Source organism: Takifugu rubripes, chromosome 12, assembly GCF_901000725.2.
Source record: "Takifugu rubripes chromosome 12, fTakRub1.2, whole genome shotgun sequence".
NCBI classification, from domain to species: Eukaryota; Metazoa; Chordata; class Actinopteri; order Tetraodontiformes; family Tetraodontidae; genus Takifugu; species Takifugu rubripes.
Window position 1 is genome coordinate 182,159 of NC_042296.1, and position 23,963 is coordinate 206,121.

General features: G+C 40.0%; 1 protein-coding gene across 10 annotated transcripts; it reads left to right on the forward strand.

Annotated features, from left to right (window-relative positions):
• The first annotated feature begins 557 nt into the window (after window positions 1-557).
• LOC105418854 (uncharacterized) lies at window positions 558-23,836 on the forward strand. 10 transcript variants are annotated; one of them, XR_003890328.1, is made up of 12 exons: window positions 561-878; window positions 2,771-2,826; window positions 2,978-2,998; window positions 3,080-3,352; window positions 4,621-4,708; window positions 4,883-5,109; window positions 8,965-9,252; window positions 9,392-9,570; window positions 10,492-10,516; window positions 11,018-11,062; window positions 16,833-16,925; window positions 19,004-19,046. XR_003890328.1 is itself a non-coding variant. In XM_029845401.1 (11 exons), the coding sequence occupies exons 2-11, from the start codon at window positions 2,772-2,774 to the stop codon at window positions 12,810-12,812; spliced, it is 1,317 nt and encodes a 438-aa protein (XP_029701261.1). In that variant the 5' UTR covers window positions 558-878; window position 2,771; the 3' UTR covers window positions 12,813-14,101. The 10 variants fall into 10 exon arrangements, 6 of the variants coding, with proteins under 6 accessions (XP_029701261.1, XP_029701262.1, XP_029701264.1 ...); XM_029845401.1 differs by lacking the exons at window positions 16,833-16,925; window positions 19,004-19,046 and adding an exon at window positions 12,697-14,101 and having other exon boundaries at window positions 558-878; XR_003890330.1 differs by lacking the exon at window positions 10,492-10,516 and having other exon boundaries at window positions 563-878.
• Window positions 23,837-23,963: the final 127 nt, after the last annotated feature.

The following is a 23,963-nucleotide window of genomic DNA, read 5'->3' on the forward strand; positions in this document are numbered from 1 at the left end:
ATGTAGTGGGAAGTTTTTCAGAGTTTGGGACAGGCAGCAAAAAGCAGGCAGCAGGTAAGCAGGGCAAAACATTAAAAAATATTTAAAGTAACTCCACAATGCACAGAGAGCCAGTGGAGAGAGGCCCAAATGGAAATAATGCTCTCCAGTAATTGTGATGGAGTCACACTACAGAAGAGGGAGCTCATCTACACGCACTTCTACTGATCTGCAGCACCTCCACATGTGCTCAGTGGAATACCGGAATGCTTGCTTTGGTGAACATTAAAAAGAAGAATAGATGCTTGACAGCTTCCTGGTGTATTTTCACATTATGTTTAGTGACATTTTATGCTCTTGAGGATAGAGAATATACCATCCCTCATTCAATCCTCTACTGCCTTTCCCTTAATGGAGGGCAAGAGGATTTGTTTTGTTTTTTTGCCCAACTACTTTTGGGCAAGTGCCAGTCAACACCAAGTCAGCACATAAAGAAAAAAAAAGAGAATATTCATGGATAATAGCAACTGAACATCTGGGAGCACCACTGAATCAACTCTTCCTTAAATGAGGAGATCTTTGTGCGGTGTCTTAGAATTGAAACCTTTTTCTGATAGCCGTAACCATGTTTGTGCAAGACTGTGCCTGCCCTGTGGCCCTGGGGAAAACTGTGGGACAATCGCATGTGACTTTCTTTCAGCCGAGTTTCCCGAAGCTTTCCGAGCAGCTCCGATCTCAAATTGTCGACAAAACTGACATCAGTTAAGACCAGTTATCTATCCTCACCGACGTCCTCTGTGTCGACTGCAAGTGGATGTGATATAATAAAGGGAAGAATAAAGCGGATTTTCAGAAAACATCACTCTACCGCATCGCGTATTTACGGAGTCCAGAGAAAGGTATTTGCGTTCGTTGTTACGTTGGCATTACAGTGGAATCCAGTCAGGCAATAGAGATTAAGAGCTACAATTTTGAACACATTTTTTTTTAATTAAAATATTTCATTTGCTTTACTTTCGGTCCCGGACTCTAGGGCGTGTATGCAATAGCGGTGTATGCGAATCGACAGCAAGAGGCTGACGCATAGCGAACGATTACAAAAGCCGGGAGAATAAATAGCTATCCATGATTATGGAATTGCTTCTCACTGTGCATTCCTTTTGGTTATTGGTGGGTTATTAGGGAAAACTGGCTTAACTTCTTTACGCATCTTTGTGATGTGATGGGAAAGGCTGGCTGTGATGCATTTATATGTTCGGAATGCGTGTTTGGGCCATTAAAGACAAATCAAGAGTATAAAAAAATGATTTAAAAAAAAAAAAAAAGGATTCACTGATATAGATAATTTGTTTTAAAAATAAAGAATAAACCGCCGGACCGCTGGTTGTTCAATCCTCGAATCACAGCAAGACGCCTCCCGTTTGGGGCACGCATCGCGACACACCCATGATTGCACCAGCGGCTCCTCCTGGTGCACCCATGGCGGCATCATCAGCTTCTCCTGGCTGTGGGGCGAGAAAGGAAGGACAACCGCACGTATTCAGGATGTAGCTCAGCGTTGCAGAATTCTCCTATATGATGTCCCAAAAATAAATAGGTATTGGTTATTTGCATTGTTATAGAACTCACACATGCGTTAGAAATGTATGGCGCTGTTTTCCATTTACTCTCTATGTCAGAGTCTGGAGTCACATATTTATATGGCATTTATATGAGGTTTTCTTCTTTAAAACGTCTCTTCTTCAGAATCAGAATCAGAGTACTTTATTGATCCCTTTAGGGGGTGTCCATTAGGGAAATTAGCATCTCCAAAAAAACGTACAGCACTGTACAACATTACCCACCACCATTACACACCATAAAAACCTATTAAAGATAATAAAAATAGAGTAAAATAAGAAATAAAATAGAATAAATTAAAAATAGAATATAAATATAAAATGTAAAACTATAAAAATGTAAATAAATGAACTGAATGAATGAATGAACTGAATGAATGGATATCCCAGTATTATGTTATTGCAGTGTTGTTCCAGTCCTTCTGTTGGCCCTCCTCCCCCCCAGTGAGGAGTTGAACAGTCTGATGGCTAGGGGGATGAATGAGTTCCCCAGTCTGTTTGTTCTGAACTTGGGGAGGCGCAGCCTCTGGCTGATCAGGCTTCTCTGGCTGTGGATGACAGTGTGCAGAGGGTGGCAGACATTGTCCATGATGCTCCGCAGCTTGTCAATAGTTCTCCTCTCTGCCACTGTCGCCAGAGGTTTCAGCTTCATCCCCACCACCGAGCTGGCCTGCCTGATCAGCTTCTTGACCACTTCATCCCTTTTGGGGTCAGGGGGAGGGTGCACATATGGGTGAAGGCAGGTCTGCCCCTGCATGAGTTGTGAGTTCATCGCAGGGTCCTATGTGAGCATTTGTAGGTTCCACACCCTTGAGAACACCCAGAACACATTCCATGTTTTGCCTGCACTGGGACTTGAGCTCACAACCCTATGCGTCTGAGCCTATGCATCAACGAACTGAGCTACCACCAACTTTCTTTAAAAGTATGTTGAAATGAATCAATCTAAGAGGGAAATGAAAAGAGTTGGAACATTCTGAGAAAAATAAAAAATACCGTTTTGATTGGAAAGTTGATTGACTTTGATTAGAATAGGGGTAAATATTCACATGATAAGGCAAATTAGCATTGAACATTAGCCAAAAAAAAGTTGATTTGTCTTTAATAAAATAAATCTGTTATTTTTGGATATGGAGTTATGATGCTAAGCTTTTGTTGTTTGTTGAATCCAGAATGTTCGAGATGAGAGTAATTAGTGCTGCAATGCTCAGCACCTTGATCTGCACAGGTAAGCACAAAGATTATAATTACATGAGGTAAATCTGAAAGGTGAATGCGTTTCCATTACATTTTTTTCCACATTATTTTGTGGGGTGTGTGTGGGGGGTGGCTTTCAATGGTTTATACAAGCTTTTATAATGCAAAGCTCTCTTTCTTAGGTGTCTCAGCACATTTAAAAGGTAAATTCATGTTTTTTGATTTGTTTATAAAATAACAACCTTTACATTTAAAATCTAATAAAGTGTGTTCATTTGTAAAAGTAAAAAAAATACACAAGAGAGCCTTTTTTGGAGAGGACATCTACATCGATATCCCTTCCGGGAAAGTTAGCGAGGTTGTGTTCAAGCCAAGCACCAACCAGTCAACTGAGGTGGTGATACTGCGAGCAGGCCAGGTGGTAAATTCCCGTGGATCGATCAACTCTTTGGGATATCTGGTGCTGGAGGATGTGCAGGAGAATGATGAGGGAGAGTATATTGTCAAGAACACCAGCAACCCCATTGCAGCCGAGTGCGTCATTCTCCTAGTCAGGGGTAAGATGACGCCTCTGTTCTCGTTCATGCATCTTGCTGTGGTTTATACAAAAGGCAGAAATATGGACCTTAACTAAAAGAGGAAAATGAAAACTGCTGTTGTTGTTTACATCATAACTATTCTCTGTTAATAGTGTATTCATTTTTCCTAAGAACTACAAGAATCTACCAAAAAATGAAGAGATTCTTTCTTTCTTTCTTTCTTTCTTTCTTTCTTTCTTTCTTTCTTTCTTTCTTTCTTTCTTTCTTATTTTATCCATATTTGTTCAATATTGTCATTTCAAGTGAGGCTATATCTTGATAAATATTGTTTGTAGAGATATAACAGGCCATTATATACCCCCAGTCCAGACTACACCAAGGATTAAAGCTGCCTAGTTTAAATTGTACTCCAGGGAAAATATGGCCTAGCCCAATTCACACCTCAGGCCAGATTATACCAGTGTGTCAAGGCATATACACACAAAAAATGTTTTTCTTCACTTTATTTTTTATTGAGTTTGTCAGTCAACTGACAAATAAGACCACAACTCAAAACACATAGAATTCTACTTCAATCAAGAAAACCACAATTGGTAAGAATGTTACATTCTACAAAGAACTAAGATTACTACAATTCTCAGTTGTATTTTCATATTTCACGCAATTTGACTATTCATAATATGTTAAAAGTCATCGTGTCCTGCCACTTCAACTTCTGAAATACCCAGGCTGATGGCAATCAAGAAGGTGTTTTAAATTTATTTAATTGCTCTCCTAATATTGGGTGTCAATTGGCAGTACCATTTATCTGTTTTAGGAAAGTAGATTTAATGCTAAATGTAATGCTGTACTCTTACATGATGCAACGTTTGAGGTTGACATGTCAAGCGTTATATTCATACAGTGAAGGCATTGTTTTAGAATATTTTAGTTTGCCTAGCCTTATAGATAAGTACATCATTCTAAGAAAGAACACTGATGTCCTGCCCAAATTTATTTATCTGTTTTAAAATATTAACTGGTAAATATAATGTGTAAATACAATAAAACCTCCTTATACGTGGGTGTATAATCTGGTCTTGGTTATTTTATACTCTGGAATAGAGTGGCCCATGACAGTTTATCCTCCAGGTTATACATTGGCCTAGGAACAAACTATAACTGGGTTTAAACTGGGCAAGCACTCATTTTGCCCAATACATCTGTAATGCAATGACGGTATATCTCTTTGATACTCATGTCCACTTTAATTATCATTTAAACCCCCCCCCCCCGTTATTTATCAGACTGCGCTTTGGAGGAAGTGGTCAAGTATGGAGAAACATACACCATCCCTCTCAATCAGATTGAAGGCCCCATCACTCTAATCTTCAGGTGCAGTCAGTCAAAGTTTGACCAACCAAAACTGAAAAACATAAATGTATTTCTGTATATAGAGCATGAAAATATTCTTGTACTAATGCCATAACAACTGGTGTCTTTCAATATGTAATTGAGGCAATTAGTAAAACTTGTCTGTTATTTTTCTTTTGTTTTCCTTATTTCAAGGCCTGGTCTGGTTCAGACTAATCAGACTCTGATTCACCACATAACCAGGGCTCCTCCTGTAGTGATATACAACCAGACGATGGTGGTGCCAGCAGAATATGCAGGACGTCTCATAGTGACAGAGAAAAGGGTGATGCTGCACTCAGTCAGGATGAGCAATGAGGGGAGCTATATGGTACTGGATCATGATGGCAAAGTCAAAAAGAGGAACTGCCTGAAAGTCAGAGGTGAGGAGGGCTCTTTGATTTAAAGTTATATGCATGTGATGGCATTCTGGATGTTCTTCAGACACCATCTCCCGTTCTTCCGGGAGGATTCTGTGGTAATCCCAGAGCAGCCGAGAGACATAGTCTCTTCAGCTGGTCCTGTGTCTTCCTTGAGGCCGCATCCTGATGAATCATGCCTGGGACATCTCCCTAGAGAGGTTTCCATTGAGCACCCCAAACAGGTGCCCAAGCCACCTCAGCTGACGCTTCTCAACGCTAAGGAGGTTCTACTCCAAGGTTCATAACTGAATAGGCTGCATAGATATCAATCAAATCAATCTTTATTTATATAGCGTCTTATACAATCAAAATTGTTTCAAGGCGCTTTCCAGAATCCCAGGGCCTGACCCCAGACAAGCAACAGTGGCAAGGAAAAACTCCCCTTTAACAGGAAGAAACCTTGTGCAGGACCAGGCTCATGTAGGGGGACCCTCCTGCTGATGGCCGGCTGGGTAAAGAGAGAGGAGAAGGGAGAGGACAGGTAGAGGATAGAATGGAGAGGAGAGGAGAGGAGAGGGGTAGAGGAGAGGAGAAGTAGAGTGAAGGGGAGGTAGAGGAGAGGAGAGGAGAGGAGAGGAGAGGAGAGGAGAGGAGAGGAGAGGAGAGGAGAGGAGAGGAGAGGAGAGGGAGAGGGAGAGGAGAGGCACAGAGCACAGAAACACACAGAAAAATACGGTATACAATCACTTCAGCGGGGCCGGAGGTCATTATGCAGCTCCGAAGGCGGCGATACCTGTAAATAAATAGGGGGGGGGGGGGGGGGGGGGGGGAGCAGAAAAACTACACAAGAATCAGCATAACTAGTCTGCTTGATGAGGAGGAGGAAAGGAGAGGAGAGGAAACCATGACCCAGTGGGGTGACAGAGGCCTGTCAGGTGATCATGTTTCCGGACCCCGGCAGCCTCGGCCTATAGCAGCATAACTAAGATGTTAACCTAATGATTAGACGACCCCCTAAGTATGATAATCTGTCTGTCTATGATAGTAACTGGAACTACAGAATTAGTAGCAATAAGCTTTTTCAAAGAGGTAGGTTTTAAGTCTGATCTTAAAAGTGGCGATGGAGTCAGCCTCCCGTACCTGGACAGGGAGCTGGTTTCATAGCAGGGGGGCCTGGTAGCTAAATGATATGCCTGTCACTCTTGCACGTGCCATGAACAAGACAAACTGATGAACAATAGGTACTTGTACTCATCCACTTGAGGTAGGACCTCTCGAACCAAACCATAGAGGGCAAACCACCCCTTCCCAATCAAGAATTATTGCCTCAAACTTGGAGGTACTGATTCTCATCCCAGCCAGACTGGCTTAATGAAGCCAACAGTACAACATCATCTACAAAAAGTGGAAATGAACTCCCGTGGATCCCAAACTGCACTCCTTCTGGCCAATGGCTATAACTAGAAATTGTGTGCATAAAAATTATGAACAGAACCGGTGTCTCTTGCTGGGGTCCAACATCCACCAGAAACAAACACCTTGAGTCCATAGCTCCAAACTGCTGCATCAACAGTGGAGGCACAGAACATGGTCCACTCTGACTTGATGTCCCCAGCTTTCCTTGGAATCTGGCCCCATGTACCGTACTTATTTCTATACACTGTATATTGCTGATGTTAATGTTGATGTTCTCTGTACATGTGGCATCTACTGCACATCTTTCCATCCTAGGAAGAGGGATCCCTCATCTGTGACTCCTTCGGGTTTCTTCTTTTCACTAAAAGGGTTTTTGGAAGTTTTTCCTGACCTGGTTTAAGATTCTAAGTACAAAGAATGTCACAACTGTGCAGCATGTAAAGCCCTCCAAAGCAAACAATGTAAAAATCCAATAAACTTGAAACGGGAGAAGTTCTCCCAGAGGTGGGAGTTGAAGACCTCCCTGATGAAGGGCTTAGCCAGACGTCCCCAACAGACTCTCACACTATGTATGAGTCTGCCAGGCCTATCCAACTTACTCCCCCACAAGTGGATCAAACTCACCACCAGGTGATGATCGGTTAAGAGCTCAGCCCCTCTCTTTACCTGAATGTCCAAGACACACTGCTTGAGATCAGATGAAAGGGACAACAAAGTCAAGTATCGACCTCTGGCTTAGGGTGTCCCAGTGTCACGTGCACTGAGGGACACCCTTATGTTTGAACATGGTGTTTGTTATGGGAAAGCTGTGAATATCACAGAAGTCCAACAAGAGGACACCACTCAGGTTCAGATTAGGGAGGCTGTTCCTCACAACCATGCCCCTCCAGGTGTCACTGTCGATGCACCAGCCATGACTGCTACATTGCAAAGCCACATTGCAGTTGGGCCTCATGAATCCTCCTTTGGCCAGTTAGCCTACTGGAAGGCAGACCCACATCGCCATTTTCAGGCTGAGTCTGTCACCAGGTGCTTGCCTGCGAAAAAAATATATACCGTATTTTCACGACCATAAGGCGCACTGTATTAAAAGGCGCAGTCTCAGTTATGGGTGCTATTTCTGTATTACACAAAACATACATAAGGCGCACCGTATTATTAGGCGCATGCTGAAACATACATTAAAAAATGACAACGGAGGTAAAACAGTGAGTATCGACACACATTTATTGAACAAAATATTCATTCTTCCGCCACAAAACCATCAAAGTTTTCATCTTCTATATCTGAATTAAACAGCTGCACTATTTCAGTGTCCAACATCCCGAATTCCTCTTCTTAATCATCTGAATCGGACTCACCGACTGGTTCCGGATCATCGTTGATTTTGTGAAAGCTCTTCCAATACATGGAGACGGTATCATAGCCCATGCGTCTACAATCCACCCTCATATGGTGGCATAACTTGCCCGCCGCTGCCTCATCGTCTTTGTGAAGGAGTGTTCGCCTTCTGTCATCCAGCGCTCTGTCCGTTTCCGTGGCAGCCGAGAACCACGGTGAACGACGAGTTCTTGTGCCCCGTTGTGCGTATCGCCACCGTGCTGGTCCCTTTTTCTCCACTTTGTGGGTCAAAGGGATGTTAAAAGTCAGAGGTATCTCATCCATGTTGGTGATGCGGCTGGGCGCGGTTATCTTGTCGCGGCAGTAGGTGCGGAAGATGGCCACCCTCTCCTGGTAATCCGCTGGCAGCTGCTGCGCAACAGTTGTCCTTGTGCATATGGAGAGATGGCGCCGCCTCATAAAGCGAAAACACTATGATTGCTTGATTGCCATTTTCAGCCGCATATTCGACGGCCTGCAGTTTAAAGTAAGCCTCATTCATACGCATCTCGCTTGACCGGCGCCATTTTAGGGGATCCTTACACGTAGGTGTGCCGCTAATCGATTGGCGGAGCGTTTACCGTAGTGCACCCACCAAAGGCGCACAGCAGATTTTGGAACTCAGTCCACACACAAGGCGCACCATATTATAAGGCGCACCGTCGATTTTTGAGAAAATCTCAGTGTTTTAGGTGCGCCTTATAGTTGTGAAAATACGGTATGTGTAATAATAAAAAAGAAAGAAAAAAATATATTTTTATATGTTTGGATATATACAAGTCAAAAATCCATGAGTCAGAAAGGGTTTCAATTAGTACCTCTGCCAATGGTAAGTCACAATATGTGGAGAACTGACCTGCTTGGTGGAGGCCTGTGCTCTCCAAGAGCTTTGTTTCTAGTTAAAGCAGTACACTAACGGTAGACTAACAGAAATTGACTGCAGTAGACTAACATATTTTGCATTTTTTTCATATGTTAGTTTTAATGTTGTAGATGGTTATATTTAAGTAAAAATGTTTCTATTCGATCAAATCTAATGTTCCTAATGGTTTTTTGCATTATGTTTTTGGTTCTCCACAGAGCACCAGATCTTCTTACACCTTACTTATAGAGAAAACTTGAAGATGAAACTCTACGTGGATCATTCCAATGTTACCATTGTCTACAGGCCCAAATCAGATAATGTGGACCGGGTCATTGTACACCAAGGGGTTGTATTGGCACCACTTGACCCTCTGTTGGAGGGCAGGTTGATTGTGGAGGGGTCAGAGCTCATCCTGAAGACAGTCCAAGTGGCAGATGTTGGAGTCTTCAAAGTGACTGACCTGGCTGGGTTCCCCGTGGCTCATGTATACATAGAAGTAGAGGGTAAAATAGATCCACCAGAAAAGTGCTCTTGCTTTGTTCTCATATGATTTCTTTCTTTCTTTATCTGAAAACAAAAAATAACTCCTGAACAATACAGTCTGAAGCAAAGATTTTCTTTTTGTCTCTTTACCGCTGTCAGCCTATAAGCTGCCTCCGCTGACTGTAGCCATCTTCTCTATGCTGGGCCTGATTGCCTCCATGCTGCTGGTTTGCCTGCTGTCTTGCCTCTATAAAGTCCATAAGAGGAACGAGAAAAACAAGAAGCTAAAGCTCCTTGCTCAACAGGCTGCCAAGGGAGATGGTGACGCTTTCAGAGAGGTAATACCCACACCAGCAGCACTTTGCAATTTCTATCTGACCGCTTCACATTTCTCAGATATCTTCTGAAAGTTACAAAGCATAATCATACAAAAAGGGACTGTCTTTCTTGTTCATTAATACACATAACCATTACTAGGCTGATGTTAAAGACGAATGGCAACACTGGGGAACACAATTTTTATTGAGCTTTTTTTCTTATTTTTTTCTATACTTCAAAGTTTCCTAATTCTCTCAAGTATCCCTTATAGGCTATTGATAGGCTATTGATAGTACTGACCTACTGACCTACTATTGGGAGCTGCACCACCTTACCACACTGTGACTGCACAAGCAAGTTGCCACACAGCTGTAGATGAGTCCAGTCGTAATCAGCTGGCAAGTCTTACTATAGCTAATCAGTGGAATTTTGCTGGAGGGGAAGCTGTGAAGAAAAAACTTTTGAAAACTTTTGGAATCAGTATGCCAATTTTAGTTTTAATCAGCATAAAAATCTAACTCAACAAAATTATTTTTTTCAAATTGTTCCCAAGTGTAATGTATAAACACCTTTAATTCTGCCTATTTAATCAAATATTTGATCTGAAATGTTACCGGTACTTAGTGTAGAGAGTAGTTAAAAAAAACAAAAATTAAATATTATTTTTTTATATTCATTAATTTTTACTGTTACATTTGACAAAGATAAGAGCAACTTTTAGGAGTCACACACATATTTAGAACATATTTATTTTCGTTAAAATTCCTGCTCATTACTGTGTACAAAAATATTCAGATCTTTCAATCATGCATGATCTAATGTGGATACATTTATATTTTGATGTTCAACTATGATGCAGATGAGGCATTTATTTTAACAGCTGGACATGACTTTATGGTCCAGGTAACCCTGTTGGTTGCATTTCTCTTTCTTACTTTAAGGAAACTGAAATGGAGCCTCTTCTTGGTGAGAGAACTGTGTTCTGGACTCTTGTACATATTTCTTCCTCTGTATTGTGTTCACTGTTGAGCTTTATCGCTTGTTTTGGCAAACCTTTTCCTCGATCAACTAGCTTTTAGTAACACAAGTATCACTGGCATTTCTTGTCTGTATGATACCAATAAAATAAATAATATCACTCTATTCAAGTGACACTGATCTGAATTGATACCATTCTCAAAGAACAAGCAGAAGTTGATCGAAGAGAGAATTTTCCAAAAAACAGAGAAAACTGTAAATAGATTTTGCACCACGATTTGGGGTTAAACTGTATCAATAATCCTGAAAGACATTTTTAGACTTTTACATACATATACATACATATAGATTTTCTTATTGATCTGGCTCGGGTACATCAGTATCCTTTCATACAATAGTAAACTATTAACCAGCAGGTAAAACATAAACATTTTTTCTGTAGTGTTGTTTTCAAGTTTTGCTTTTGTTAATACATGATTTGTCTTGCAGGATTCTGGAAACAGTTTTTAAACAGTGTACCCCGGAGAAAAAAAGGTTAATCCATCATTTACTCTCGTTTTAAATGAACCAAGTGAAAATTTCAGGCTGGCTCATAATTAGTGGCTAAGGAGGCCAAATCTTTTCACTGCAGTCATCTGATGTGATGGCTAATATCCTCTATGGCGGGAGAAAGTTACACTCAGCTCTTGTGCAACTTTTTCTACCATCTTTGAGTAAACAACCTCTCTTTTGCCATAGTATTTTGTTCCGCTGATGAAACAGCTCTGATATCAGTGCTGCAGTTACTCGTAAACAATTGAGTTATGATAACTGTGCTGCAGGCTAACATTGCACACAAGCACAGAAGTATTTTCCTGTACTTTCTCATTTCTAAGCAAAACCAGATTTATTTGTGTTTCTGTGGCATATTTTTGCATTCCAGTTACGTGTGAATGAAAAAGGTAATGTGAGTAAAGTTAGTAGATTTATGTTTACTTAAATGTGTAATTGTTGTCAGTGTCAGTGTGTGTACTGTAATGTCTGTTTTAGCTGTCTGTTTTAGATAGAATTAATTAAAAATCCTTCAGTGTCATAGGGCTGAGAGATTATGACGGCTGGTTTTCCATTTATTCTATAATTTCCTCAATCAACAGAATAAGAATAGCAAATTTTGGCAGAGATTAAGGTGTTAATACTGCAAAATATAAATTATCAACATTAGCATGACAAATTTTAAACTAAGGATGACGTTTACTATACTAACCTTGGCCAGATGCCACAACGATGAGGATGATGTACCCATTATTTACCAGATTACGTTGAACACACAAAGCTTTTGGAGGGTGTTAATGGATGATAATTTAAGTATGGAGATCATAATTCTCTACACTTTCAAACACATCAAATGATGTCAAAACATGGGTAAGTATATGGAAATTCTTAGACCAGAAATCCAACTTTGATCCAACTTAAAGCTAAGACTGTTGTGTACATCTTGTGTACAGTCAAGTCAGATATTGTCTCTAGAGAGCAATAAACTGTTCCAAGAGGCATTACAGGGGCAAAGTTGAACCCAACACCATGACTTGTACTGAGAACCACTATGGAATCACATGCAGTGCTAAGATGTTGTGATTTTCTCTATTCAATGAATTAACACCTTCACACAGTTTGGGAGTGGTTAGGGATCCATCACTGGAGGCTCAGAATCCCTGCCCACTTGTTATAATCAGAGCAGATGTGTGCACCAACCTAAAAAAGATTCACCCACACAAAGGCTCCTAGAACTGATGGAATCTTTGGGCATGGTCTTAATTACCTACAGAACGGTTAAATATGTTCATGAACATCATCAACCCATCACTGTTCCAGTATTCCAGTCCCAAATATCTGAAAAATATTCACCATTTTTCCTCTCCCAGAGAAGTACCGACCTTCTTCACCTTGATGTGCTTTGAGCAGCTAGTTAAAACATGTATTGCCTCTTTACTCCCGATACCCCTTAAGTTTGCATACAGAGCAAACAGGTCTAAGGATATCCCCACTACCCTAGCCTGCACACCCTTGCACCTGGAGAAGAGAAACCCATAGGCAACAATGCTGATCATTTACAACAACAAGCTCATCAAGAAGCTCAAGGACCTTGGGCTCAACAACTTCTTGTAACTAGATACTTAATATCTTGACAGGCAAACCCCAAATAGTGCCGATAGCCATTCCCTGGAATCCTTCAGGAGTGTGTGCTACACCATTAACAAAATTGCTGACAACAAAACCATTATCAGCTTCATCACCAACTCCCTAGAGATGAGGTGCCAGGAAAACAACCTCCAACTCAATATCAGCACAACCATGGATCCGATAGGAGACTACAGGAAGTATCAGGCTGGAGGACACACCCCCTTCAACATCAATGATGTGACAGTGGAGTCAGCAGCTTCAGGTTCCTGGGAGTTCAAATCATTGAGGGCCCTGGTCTCATAGCACCATGATCACCAAAACGGCAAGATTAAATCTTCAATAGACCGAAGACACTCAAGATGAACTCTGCAACTTATATACAGTTGCCCCGTCAAGAACCATGTCTGACTGCATCTCCACGCAGCATGTTGAAAGCTGTCCAGCATGTCACCAGAATGGAGCTGCCGTTCACGGAAGAGACTGTTGAAATCTCTGCCCCAAAAATGAACACTGTAACAGTCACATTTGCACACCAATATTCTATTCTACATTCTATACACATGTTTATCCAGTTATATGTATCTGGTGTGGTTTACACAAATTCTATTTTACACATTGTGGTGGTCCTGGTAAGATCAAAGTTCAAAGTCTTTCCGGAATCCAGAACATCACCAAAAATTGATCATGTGTCCCTTTGCTTGATAATGCCATTAAAATTCATAATTAACTTTTTAGGCTATTTTGCTAAACAGACAAACAAATATTGGCTGTTGCCATTTATTGTTTAAGTTTGTGTCAGGTCATCAAAATAACTAACACAGTTTGTTTGGTATCATTTCTTACTTATCAACTAAGTTACGCTTTATTGGCAGCTTTACAAGCACAAAAAAAACAAGATAGTATGGTTTGGTGTTCTTACTTCGTGCTCATGCAAACCATGTTAGTACAAGCAGTTTTTTTAAAACAATAAATGTAAATCCAGCTTTTCATAATTTTCTACATTACTTTATATCTCTCTACATTTTTTCATTGTATCCCATGAGTGTGTCTGTGCGCTCTCATTTTTTTACATTGTATTTTTAAATATGTATTTATGTGTATGCTTGGCGTGTTAGTCTGTTGTTGGTGGGATTCAGGGTATCAGCACATATAGCCATGTTTTCTTCATCACCTTTGTGGATGTGAGAATGTGTGAGAGAAAAGCAATGAACTTTTTAACAATCTAACAGACAGATTTAGAACTGTTGTTATTCATCATCTGGTTTTCTGCCTCTTTATCTTGCTACTGTCATCTTATTCTATGTACAAGATTTTTACTTTTATAAAATGATGCTTCTTTTATTCTTATTTTTGCCACTATAATAATATAAATCAAATCAAATCAATCTTTATTTATATAGCGTCTTTTACAATCAAAATTGTTTCAAGGTGCTTTCCAGAATCCCAGGGCCTAACCCCAGACAAGCAACAGTGGCAAGGAAAAACTCCCCTTAACAGGAAGAAACCTTGAGCAGGACCAGGCTCATGTAGGGGAACCCTCCTGCTGATGGCCGGCTGGGTAGACAGAGGAGAGGGGGGAGGAAAGGTAGAGAGAGGAGAGGAGAGGAGAGGAGAGGAGAGGAGAGGAGAGGAGAGGACGGGCACAGACATACATACAGTGGGACCTCTACTTACGAACGTCTCTACATGCAAAATTTTCAGGTTACGAAACGTCTCAACGACAAAATATTTCCTCTTGTTACGAAAGAAATTTCAGGATACGAAAGGCAAAAATACGCTACCTGCTGCTACTTGCAGCTCACGAAGTTTAGCGAACGCAAACATGCTTGTAGCTGCTCTGCCATTGGCTATCGCCTAGCATTTTCCTGTCATCCCATTGGCTAGGAGGGAGGTCAATATGTACAAGTTTTTGTGTATCCCAGCGTTGTCTTAGTTTAACTTTTATTCGCTATGGACCCCAGGAAAGTGATAGAGAAAAGTGAAAAAGAAGAAAAGAAGAAGAAGAGAGCTTTTTTGTCCATACAAACGAAGCAAGAAATAATAGAAAAGCAAGAAAAAGGGATGCGTTTGGTTGATCTCGCCAAAGAATATGGTCATAACCGGGATTTATTGTGGGTGGGTGTTTGTATGTTTGTCAATTAGATGGCGGTGTTACCACAAGTGTTAACGTTCGTTGCTAGTAATGATGGCTAATGTAAGATTAGCCTGTAATAAAGGTTATTTTGTTCCTGGAGAAGCCTTGCACTGAATTCCTACATTTATTGTGCGCTAATCTAATTGTAACATGTATTTGTTACATGTTTTGATGCATTTTTATGATTTATAAAAAAAAATATGTCCGAATTTTTGGGGGCTTGGAACGGATTAGGGCATTTACATGGAAAACACGTCTCTACTTACGTAATTTCCAGGTTACAAAACAACTTGTGGAACCAATTAATTTCGTAAGTAGAGGTCCCACTGTACAAAAATACACTATTTATGCAAGCTGCCGGCCGATTGGGTCAGCGGGGCCGGAGGTCATCATGCAGCTCCGAAGGCAGCGATACCTGTAAATGAATACAGAAGTGGGGGGGGGGGGACCAGAAAAACTACACAAGAATCAGCATAACTAGTCTATTTGATGAGGAGAGGAGAGGAGAGGAGAGGAGAGGAGAGGAGAGGAAACCATGACCCATTGGGGTGACAGAGGCCTGTCAGGTGATCATGTTTCTGGACCCCGGCAGCCTCGGCCTATAGCAGCATAACTAAGATGTTAACCTAATGATTAGACGACCCCCTAAGTATGATAATTTGCCTGTCTATGATAGTAACTGGAACTACAGAATTAGTAACAATAAGCTTTTTTAAAGAGGTAGGTTTTAACACTAATTTTAAAAGTAGAGATGGAGTCAGCTTCCCGTACCTGGACAGGGAGCTGGTTCCATAGCAGGGGGGCCTGGTAGCTAAATTAATGTTATAAATCTGGATGTTTATGTTGTAAACTGAGAATTATTTTGAAAAAGATAAATGTCACCAATATTAGCATTTGTGGAAAAGTCTAGGAATGAAAAAATCCAAGCATTTTTTTTTATATACAGTATATTTAGTGCAGTCAGAAATACCCAGTGAGAAAAAAAATCTCATCAATAGACACACAATACTGACAAGACAAACTTAATGCAGATTTATTAAAAAAGTATTCAGACCCTTTACTCAGACCCTTATTGGGTTCATTTCAAGGCTCAGCCACTCAAGGACATTGACAGACCTAATGCTAAAACACTTATTTTTGGCTGTGGTCATCATCTCATTGGAAAGCAAACCTTCATTCTACTCTGAGGTCCTAAACAATCCTGAGTAGTTTTTCTATCAAGGATAAATCTGTACTTCATTTGGCTTTCTATCAACCCTGAGCAGTCTAGCCCCAGTCTAACCCTGTTCCTTAAAATAGTTACGAAACCTACCAAAATGCTTCACTGTCGGGATGAATTGAGCAAGTGATTTTCCTTAAAAAGGGAATGAACATTGCCAGAGTAACCGTTGCTCAGTGTGGTCTGACAGTTAATCTTAGGAACCGTCAGCAAATCTTTGTCTTGCTATAATAATTAATCAGATATGAATGGCCAATTAAGGTGTAGAGTCTTCTGAAAGATCAAGAGAATGGAAGCCCCCCAGACACTTAGCTTTACCTTCCAGTTTCTGTTAAAAGTTGCAACAACAAATTCATCAATATCTTTTGATCATTAATAGTGAAGGAATATATCACTAACAGGGTAATGGTGTTGCATTTTTCTTTTTGTCATGTTACAGATCTACCTACAAGGTTATTGCTGTTTAAATAATCTCCATAATCTCCTTTAGACAAGATTTAGCCACTCCTACTTCACTTTTCTTGCTGCTGAGGTCATTTTCTATATGCTATGCTTTTAAGGCTCTCCTCAGTTTTAACCACCAGCATCCCCATGCAGCCACAACAAAAGCTTGTCTCTCAGATATGTCAAGCAGGTTAATCAAAGGTGTTGTAAATGCATTGAAGACCCCTATGTGGTCATGTGTTGGTGTGTTGTGTTTATTTTGATACATTTTAGCTGCTTAGTATATGACATTGTGTTCACTGATGGGTGTGTGTGTGTGTGTGTGTGTGTGGACATACACTCTGCAGGTGGTTCATGAGGCATACAGAAGGTTCACTGAGGAATCGCTGATGCAGTCCGTTTGTGAGAAACCCTCAGAGAGCACGGAGGTCACAACTAAGGTGAGTACCAGAGCACAGAAATCCACATTCCATATATTGGAATGTCAGAATATAGATTTTGTTATACATCCTTTTTAAAAATAAAAAAGTATTTGTTCAAGCAGGGACGGTATACATTAATGAACATTCCATTTTTGGAAAAAAAAAAAGTTACCAAAGGAGTGATTTGCATTGGTAGTTCCACTGCCAGATGTTTCAATCAGTCTTTATTTATATAGCATCTGTTACAATTAAAATGGACTCTAGGCACATTCCAGAATCTCAGGGCATGACCCCCAACAAGCAACAATGGCAAGGAAAAAAAAAAAAAACCTTTAACAGGAAGAAACCTTGAGCAGGACCAGGCTCATATAGGGGGACCCTCCTGCTGATGGGGGGTTGGGTAGAGAGAGAAGAGAAGGGGGAGGAGAAGATAGAGGACAGAAAAGGCAGAAATCATGGAAATACATTAATAATACAAGCTGCTGGTATCAGAGTTGAGTGGGTCACCGGGGTCGGAGGTCGGCATACAGCTATGAAGGTGACGATGCCTGAAGCAGAGAAACTACAAAAGAAATATCATCACTGATCTACTCGGTGAGGAATAAAAGTACTGCTTTCCCATACGACACATACCTGAGTGGGATCATACAGTCCCCTCTCATGAGGCCCACATCTGCTTATGTTAAGGGAAGTTGTGATGGGTGTAATTGGGACCCGAAAGCAGCACTCTGGAAAGCTGGGACCGTTGGCAAGGACCTTTATTAGTACATGGCCAAACAGGAACTCAGGCACACAAGGAAACACAGGAAACAAGTCTGTTCTTCAGGCTCGGGGCCCACACAAAGTCTATGGGTTTCAGGCTCAGGGATTGGGTTGACCTGAGCCCAAATGCGGAACTGAGGGAGAGGACAAGAACCCTCGGAACCGTTTACTGTTCCGTATAGAGCAGGCAGGGGTGACAGAGAGGGGCTTACAGGAGATGAGGCCGATGATGCAGCAGAGCAGACTGGGGATGAGCAGCAGCGAAGTCGGGACCAGGCGGAGCAGACAGGAACCAGAAACGCTGAGGCAGAAGTCATGGTCAGGGACAGAAGGCTGGTGAGCTTACCGGGAGACAGGCGGTGCAGGCAGGTCAGAGGCAAACAGGTTCGGCAACAGGAGGTCGGGCAGGTAAGAAGTGCTGGAGAGTTTTGCATGGAAATGCTGAAGAACAATCTGGCAGTGTCAGAGTGCAGGGGAGGCTTATAAGCAGGGCTGATTGGGAATTGGCTGCAGCTGTGCTTGCAGGTGAGCGGCGTTAAGCTGACAGGGTGGGAGTGGCTGGCAGGTAGAGTGGAAAATTACTGAGGCATAGGGACAGGAGGAAACTGGGGGAATGGAGCTGTGACAGACGTACTGATCCTTTTAGAATTTGGTATATTGTGGATTCATATTTAAACTTTATAAAGGTCTTAAAACTAAGAGGGCTGTTTCTGGAGTATGTGGCAATGGTGATATGATTCTTTTTTGTCTAATTTTTTAATCCCTACTGAACATTTGAACTGAGAGTACTTAAAGATATGATTTAATTCACATGATCGCATGTTCTGAGAAGTTAAAAAAGAAAAGTTTAACAACATTGCATGATCAACTGTATCAAACACCCTGTACAGAGCGAGGACTACTGTCCAAACACATGCTTACATCAAGAAACTGTCTAGTTCTTTCTAGAAATAGATGTATTGTTGACTCCAAAGAAGCCAAATAGTGCAGGGTGCAACGGAGTATGGCCAATAAACAGGCCAAGGAATAAAAAAGTCAAATTCTTTTAACTGATCGCACAAAATAAGTTGTTGTTTTTATTATTACCAACAGCCTAGAAAATTTATTTTATGTTTAGTTTAACTAGGCTGAAATCATTCTGAAAGCATCTAATTTATTCGTGTGCATTTTCACTGATCTTTATTTCAGCCACTTTGCTTAGCTTCCCCATCCTCTTCCTACAACCCCTCTATCCCCAGCTTTCTTTTTGTGACCTTTTATTCCCTCAGTCTTTCCTCTTCAGTCCTTTAATCACATACTTTTCCTCTACCTTCTATTCTTCTCATTCCTTTCAGGGCCTTGAGACATCCAAACCAGGCCAGTACCATTCCCTCCCCTCTGAAAACATCCTGGAATTGAGTGATTCTGGGGGAGAGTTTGTCACTTCTTCCCTGCCAGTGGACAGTGACACTGATGCGGCAATGACCTATGCCTCCCACAGGCCCCTCCTAAATGCTATCTCCCCTACAGCTGTGACTGAAGCGTGTCATTATGGCATCCTGGATGCCGGTCAGCCCTCTGAATCGGCCTTGAGTGCCAGTCCCACTTCAAATCAACAATCAGTTCCGGCTGTCACCCTTATTGCAGTGACCGCAGCACCAGAAACAGTCTCTAAGGACAGTACAGGGTCAGATTTAGGCAAGGTAGTAGGAAATGCAGAGCAAAAGGGAGAGCTTGCTCAAAGCACCTGAAAAAGTTCTGCATTTTGATATTGATATTCACGATCTGGCTGTGTTTCCACAAACTACACCTAACTGTCACTTTCAAATATCATCACCATTGAATGTGGATGGCACCCTAGCCTAGGATTTGGGTTGGAGCATAGCCTAGGAAAGCAAAAAATGTTCTAAGAGAGGATGAGCACTGAAATGTTGTGCATATGCCAAACATACATTTAACTGAAATACTTACATAATTTATGGAAGATCTGCAGGGAACTGTTGACAACAGGATTAAACTTACCACAGCCAGACAGAAGTTAAAGGATAACTAAATTTAATAAGGATAGCATTTGAGCACTTAAATGGGATCAAACAACTGTTGTCAAAGTTAGATTTGATTTGAAGATCTAAAGGCACCATCAACTCCAAGGTTATCTGATATCAAAATACTTGTTTTTCTGGGCCTGCTTTATCAATGGTGTATACTTGAATGACTCGCATGATGTAAAGCTTTGTATATTTCTTAGTTCCCCATCCTAGCATGTAATGAAACCTGAAAAGCATGTTATTCCTCTGATAGCAGCAAGGCTCTTCTTCCATCAAACAAATCTCCAGATCTAACTTTATTACTTACTGACTCCCATCAGTAATTACCCATCACAATATGCGCGTTATGGTGCCACAGGTTTGCCAATACTTCACAGTAGATTTCCTTTGGTTAAGCATAGTCAAACTAATAAGCAAAGTGCAGCCAATGAGAACGCATGTAGCAGAAACTCCCTCCACTGAACAGCAATACACCATCAGAGACAAAAAGCAGATAAGCAATGGCAAAATAAGCTAATCAGAGATTTTTTTTTTTTTTAAACCACTGGAGGCGGTGGTATCGTGCTTGCACAGATTGCTAACAGTTATAGGTTTTTTGTTTCCACTAGTCTTATAAAAGCAAAAAGCTGTACATTCAACACAATGAATTGAGTACCCTGCTGCAAATGTGCATAAGAGCATGGTTCAGAGTGGGAGACTGGCAATTACGTACCTTTATTAAAACTAAAAGAGGAAAAATGTCCTTTTTTTCCCCAGTAGCACCCCGCTAAACACCATTTCAAGCAAACCCAAATGTTCCCATAGGAACATTAGGAATGGCTTATTGATAATCGCTGTAGTAATTGTAAGACAGTGATAAGGGAAATTCGATTTTAAAAAAAGATAATCTTATGTAAACTGAAGGAAACATGAAACATCATGAGTCACTCAGATTAAGTTTGAATTTTAATGACTACAATTAGAGGCTATGCACTTTATTTGATTTGTCTCAGTTTCTGTCCCAATGTCAACCGTGGCAATAGATGTGTTTTTTGACACCACAAACTAGAAGGTCTGTAAAATATTTCTGATCCATTCAGGCAGTCAACCACAAACACAGACAAAGCACAAACGTTAGATCAACATGATTAAAATGGATACAAATAATAAGAAATTACTATAGATAATTTAGACTGAAGATGCAGAAAGCGACAATGCTCAATAATTCATTTTTCTATTTATTTCACATTACTTTTTAATAGACCTGAAAATCCATCCATGTCTATGGCCTAATTGTTCAGATCTTGTTGCTTTCAATGATAGGGCGCAAGGTCATGCAAAAAATGGGAAGCCCGTGACACTTTTTATTTTGGTTATTTAAAATTAATTTGTATTGCTGTTCTGTCGGATCACCACTTGTTTGTGGTCGTCTCGTGAATTATTATCAAAGTTAGATGTTAAAAATTCTATATGTTCAGCAACATTTTGAAAATGGCTGACAGAAAAATAAATCCAAGTTGTTCATATGTTTTTCTAACTATTCATTTCCAGTATTTATAGTAGGAAATCAGAAATAGCATATGTTTATTAATTCCTTCTTTTTAAGCCTTTTTAAAGATATATGTATGCACAAACATATGTCTAAATCTATGCATATATGTATATACAGTATATTATATTGCAAGATCTTTAACTACCAAAACTATGTATTGTATAACTACCCATTTAAGGTGCAATATATAACTAAAAAACAGGATGAAAAGGGTGATCAAAATCAAATTTTACCCATTATGTGAAGAAAACTGTAAAGTGTAGCTTTGTTATGATATAAATAATGAAAATGAGAATGATGAAGAAAAATGCATGAAAACTCTTCAGATGATTGATCAGATGAATTTTGCTTAATGACTCAGATTCCAGATTAATTACCCCTCCCCTGCTGTTGCTTTTATACATGAAATCATGATCGATGCAATATGGATTTTCACTCGGACAAGAATTTACAAATAAAAAAGCTTTTATCATGTCAAAGTTAAAAGCTGATTTTTTCCAATCTATTTCCAATCAATCAAAAACATATTTTGCAAAACAAGTGTTTGATATTTACAATATTCAATGTTTCAGGTCATTATTTAGTTTTATTGTTTATTTATTTATTTATTTTGGTTGTGATTACAATACTGGGTGTGTATGAATCTGTCTCAACTTTGGGATGTCGAGTGAGTTGAATACAGTATGTTGTACCCACCTCCTGACTTATCCTCCGATCTTGAGATTGAGTACGTCCCAGACAGTTGTTTTCATACTACAGTCCCTTCACACCCATCAACTGTACTCAGGTAATCTCCATTTTACTTAATGTGCCATTGGCATCAATAGCTGGACCTCGAGAAGTGAGACACCTTTTTTATGTTGTGAGAACTTTCAACTGTCAACAATAACAACAATAACTGTACCACCCCGCACATGTTTTAAATGGGGTAAATGTTTATGCAATCACACTATATATTTTTGGTTCAAAGCAGATTGAAATACCTCTGCACAGACAAATCCCAGTTCAACAGCTACGCTATGACCCTGACACTATAAGGTTACTATACATCATTGTTATGTAACAAATCTGTCCCCGCCATGATACCTGCAGCACCTAAGAATGTCTTTTATATACAAGCTATTCAAAAAATCATCAGTCTTAATCTAGTGACATGCATATTGCGTTACACCATACAGCTAAATATATTTTGTGACAAAATTACTATTCACATTGTAGCCATTGTCATTGTAAGAACTTTTTGTTAGCACCGTATTCACTACCAAAAAGACTCCTACTTGTATTTTAGCCTTTATCTGCTGTCACAGTCTATCACATGAGTTCTTATAGCAACTGCACTGTTATAGCACTGCACTGTTTGAGTTTCATGAAGATGTTTCACCTCTCATCCAAGAGGCTTCATCAGTTCTGACTGTTGGGGACTTTCAGATACTTCTACTCTTCAGGAGCCATTAACACATTTAGAGCTCCAGTCACCTGGTTGTTGGTTGTTGCTCCACCCTCATTATGAAACTTCCGCTAATGCAGTGCAATTCTTTTGTAGCCACGTTTGAATTGCCTCTCCTCCTTCTGGGGATGTTTTTAACATTGTATTGTATAGAGTTGAGAGGTGATGATGCATCTGTTTAATGATGGTCTTTCCAGTTTGACATACATACATAAGCATGCAGCATGCTGACTTATAGATTGCTCGTGAAATAGCATCTGTTGTGCTGATGCCTAATAATCATAATTGTAATTGGAACTGCACCGTCCTGTGGAGCAGGCTTCCTGATTCTATCCTGAGCATTGGTCTTCCATTGTTATTGTGGCATTCCAACTCCTTTTCATTACAGCTCAGATAAATTCCAGTGACAAATAATCAAAATTCCTCTATTGGTTATCTTATTGATGGTTATCCAACTGCTTTATTTTACTTATTTTGAATTTTGTAGTTTTGTTTTTCATATATAGGCTATGAGACCCCAAATAATTTACTAGTATATTAGAGGTATCAACGTTCGCACCCTACAGATTGATTTCATAAAGGTGAATGAATTGAACTTCACATTCTATGCAGTGCATCAGAATTCCAAATCAGTATATCATGCAGCTAGATTAGATATGGTTTTCCATTTGCTTTTGTTTTTGAAATAATTCTTACATAGCATTGACAGTGAATTGATATTTGTATTGTTGATTTCATTAAAGAAATAAAAAAAGATGAACCAGATAAACTGTTTTCATGAAATCTGATTATCAATTTAACTATTTACTGGTGCACATTGCAAGCTGCATCAAGATTTGATTGATGTATTCCAATCCGTATTTCTTTATTTTTTCAATAATTATGTATTAATTTTTATGTACACAAGACACTATAATATGTGGCTCAGGATATTTTAAATCAATTATTTTCTGTTCTTGTTATTGTGTGGACAAAGCATGGCAATTATAAACTTAAATGCTAATTTAAAACATGAAGCAGGGACATAATCTTTTGCTTGAGAATAACCCTCATTGGTTATATAATTTTATTTCGAGAAATTTGGCATCTTGCGCAGTCTTTTGTAAATGTGTAAAGTGTGAAAATTTGCAATATGTTCAATTAAAAAAAAATGTCACCAGAGCAAGCAGGCCGGGTCTGTTTCTGATGTTATTTGCATAGATAGATATTTGTCTGGAGTAGATTACTGTGAAATACAGTGTGTGCCGATCAAAAAATGACGGCACAAATGTGGTGGAAGGGGAGATTCG

Coding starts and splice junctions, on each gene's coding strand:
- LOC105418854 (XM_011619818.2), top strand. CDS start 2,772: ATGTTCGAGATGAGAGTAATTAGTGCTGCAATGCTCAGCACCTTGATC. Junction 2,827..2,977: donor CAGCACCTTGATCTGCACAG/GTAAGCACAAAG, acceptor TCTCTTTCTTAG/GTGTCTCAGCACATTTAAAA. Junction 16,926..19,003: donor GCACGGAGGTCACAACTAAG/GTGAGTACCAGA, acceptor CATTCCTTTCAG/GGCCTTGAGACATCCAAACC.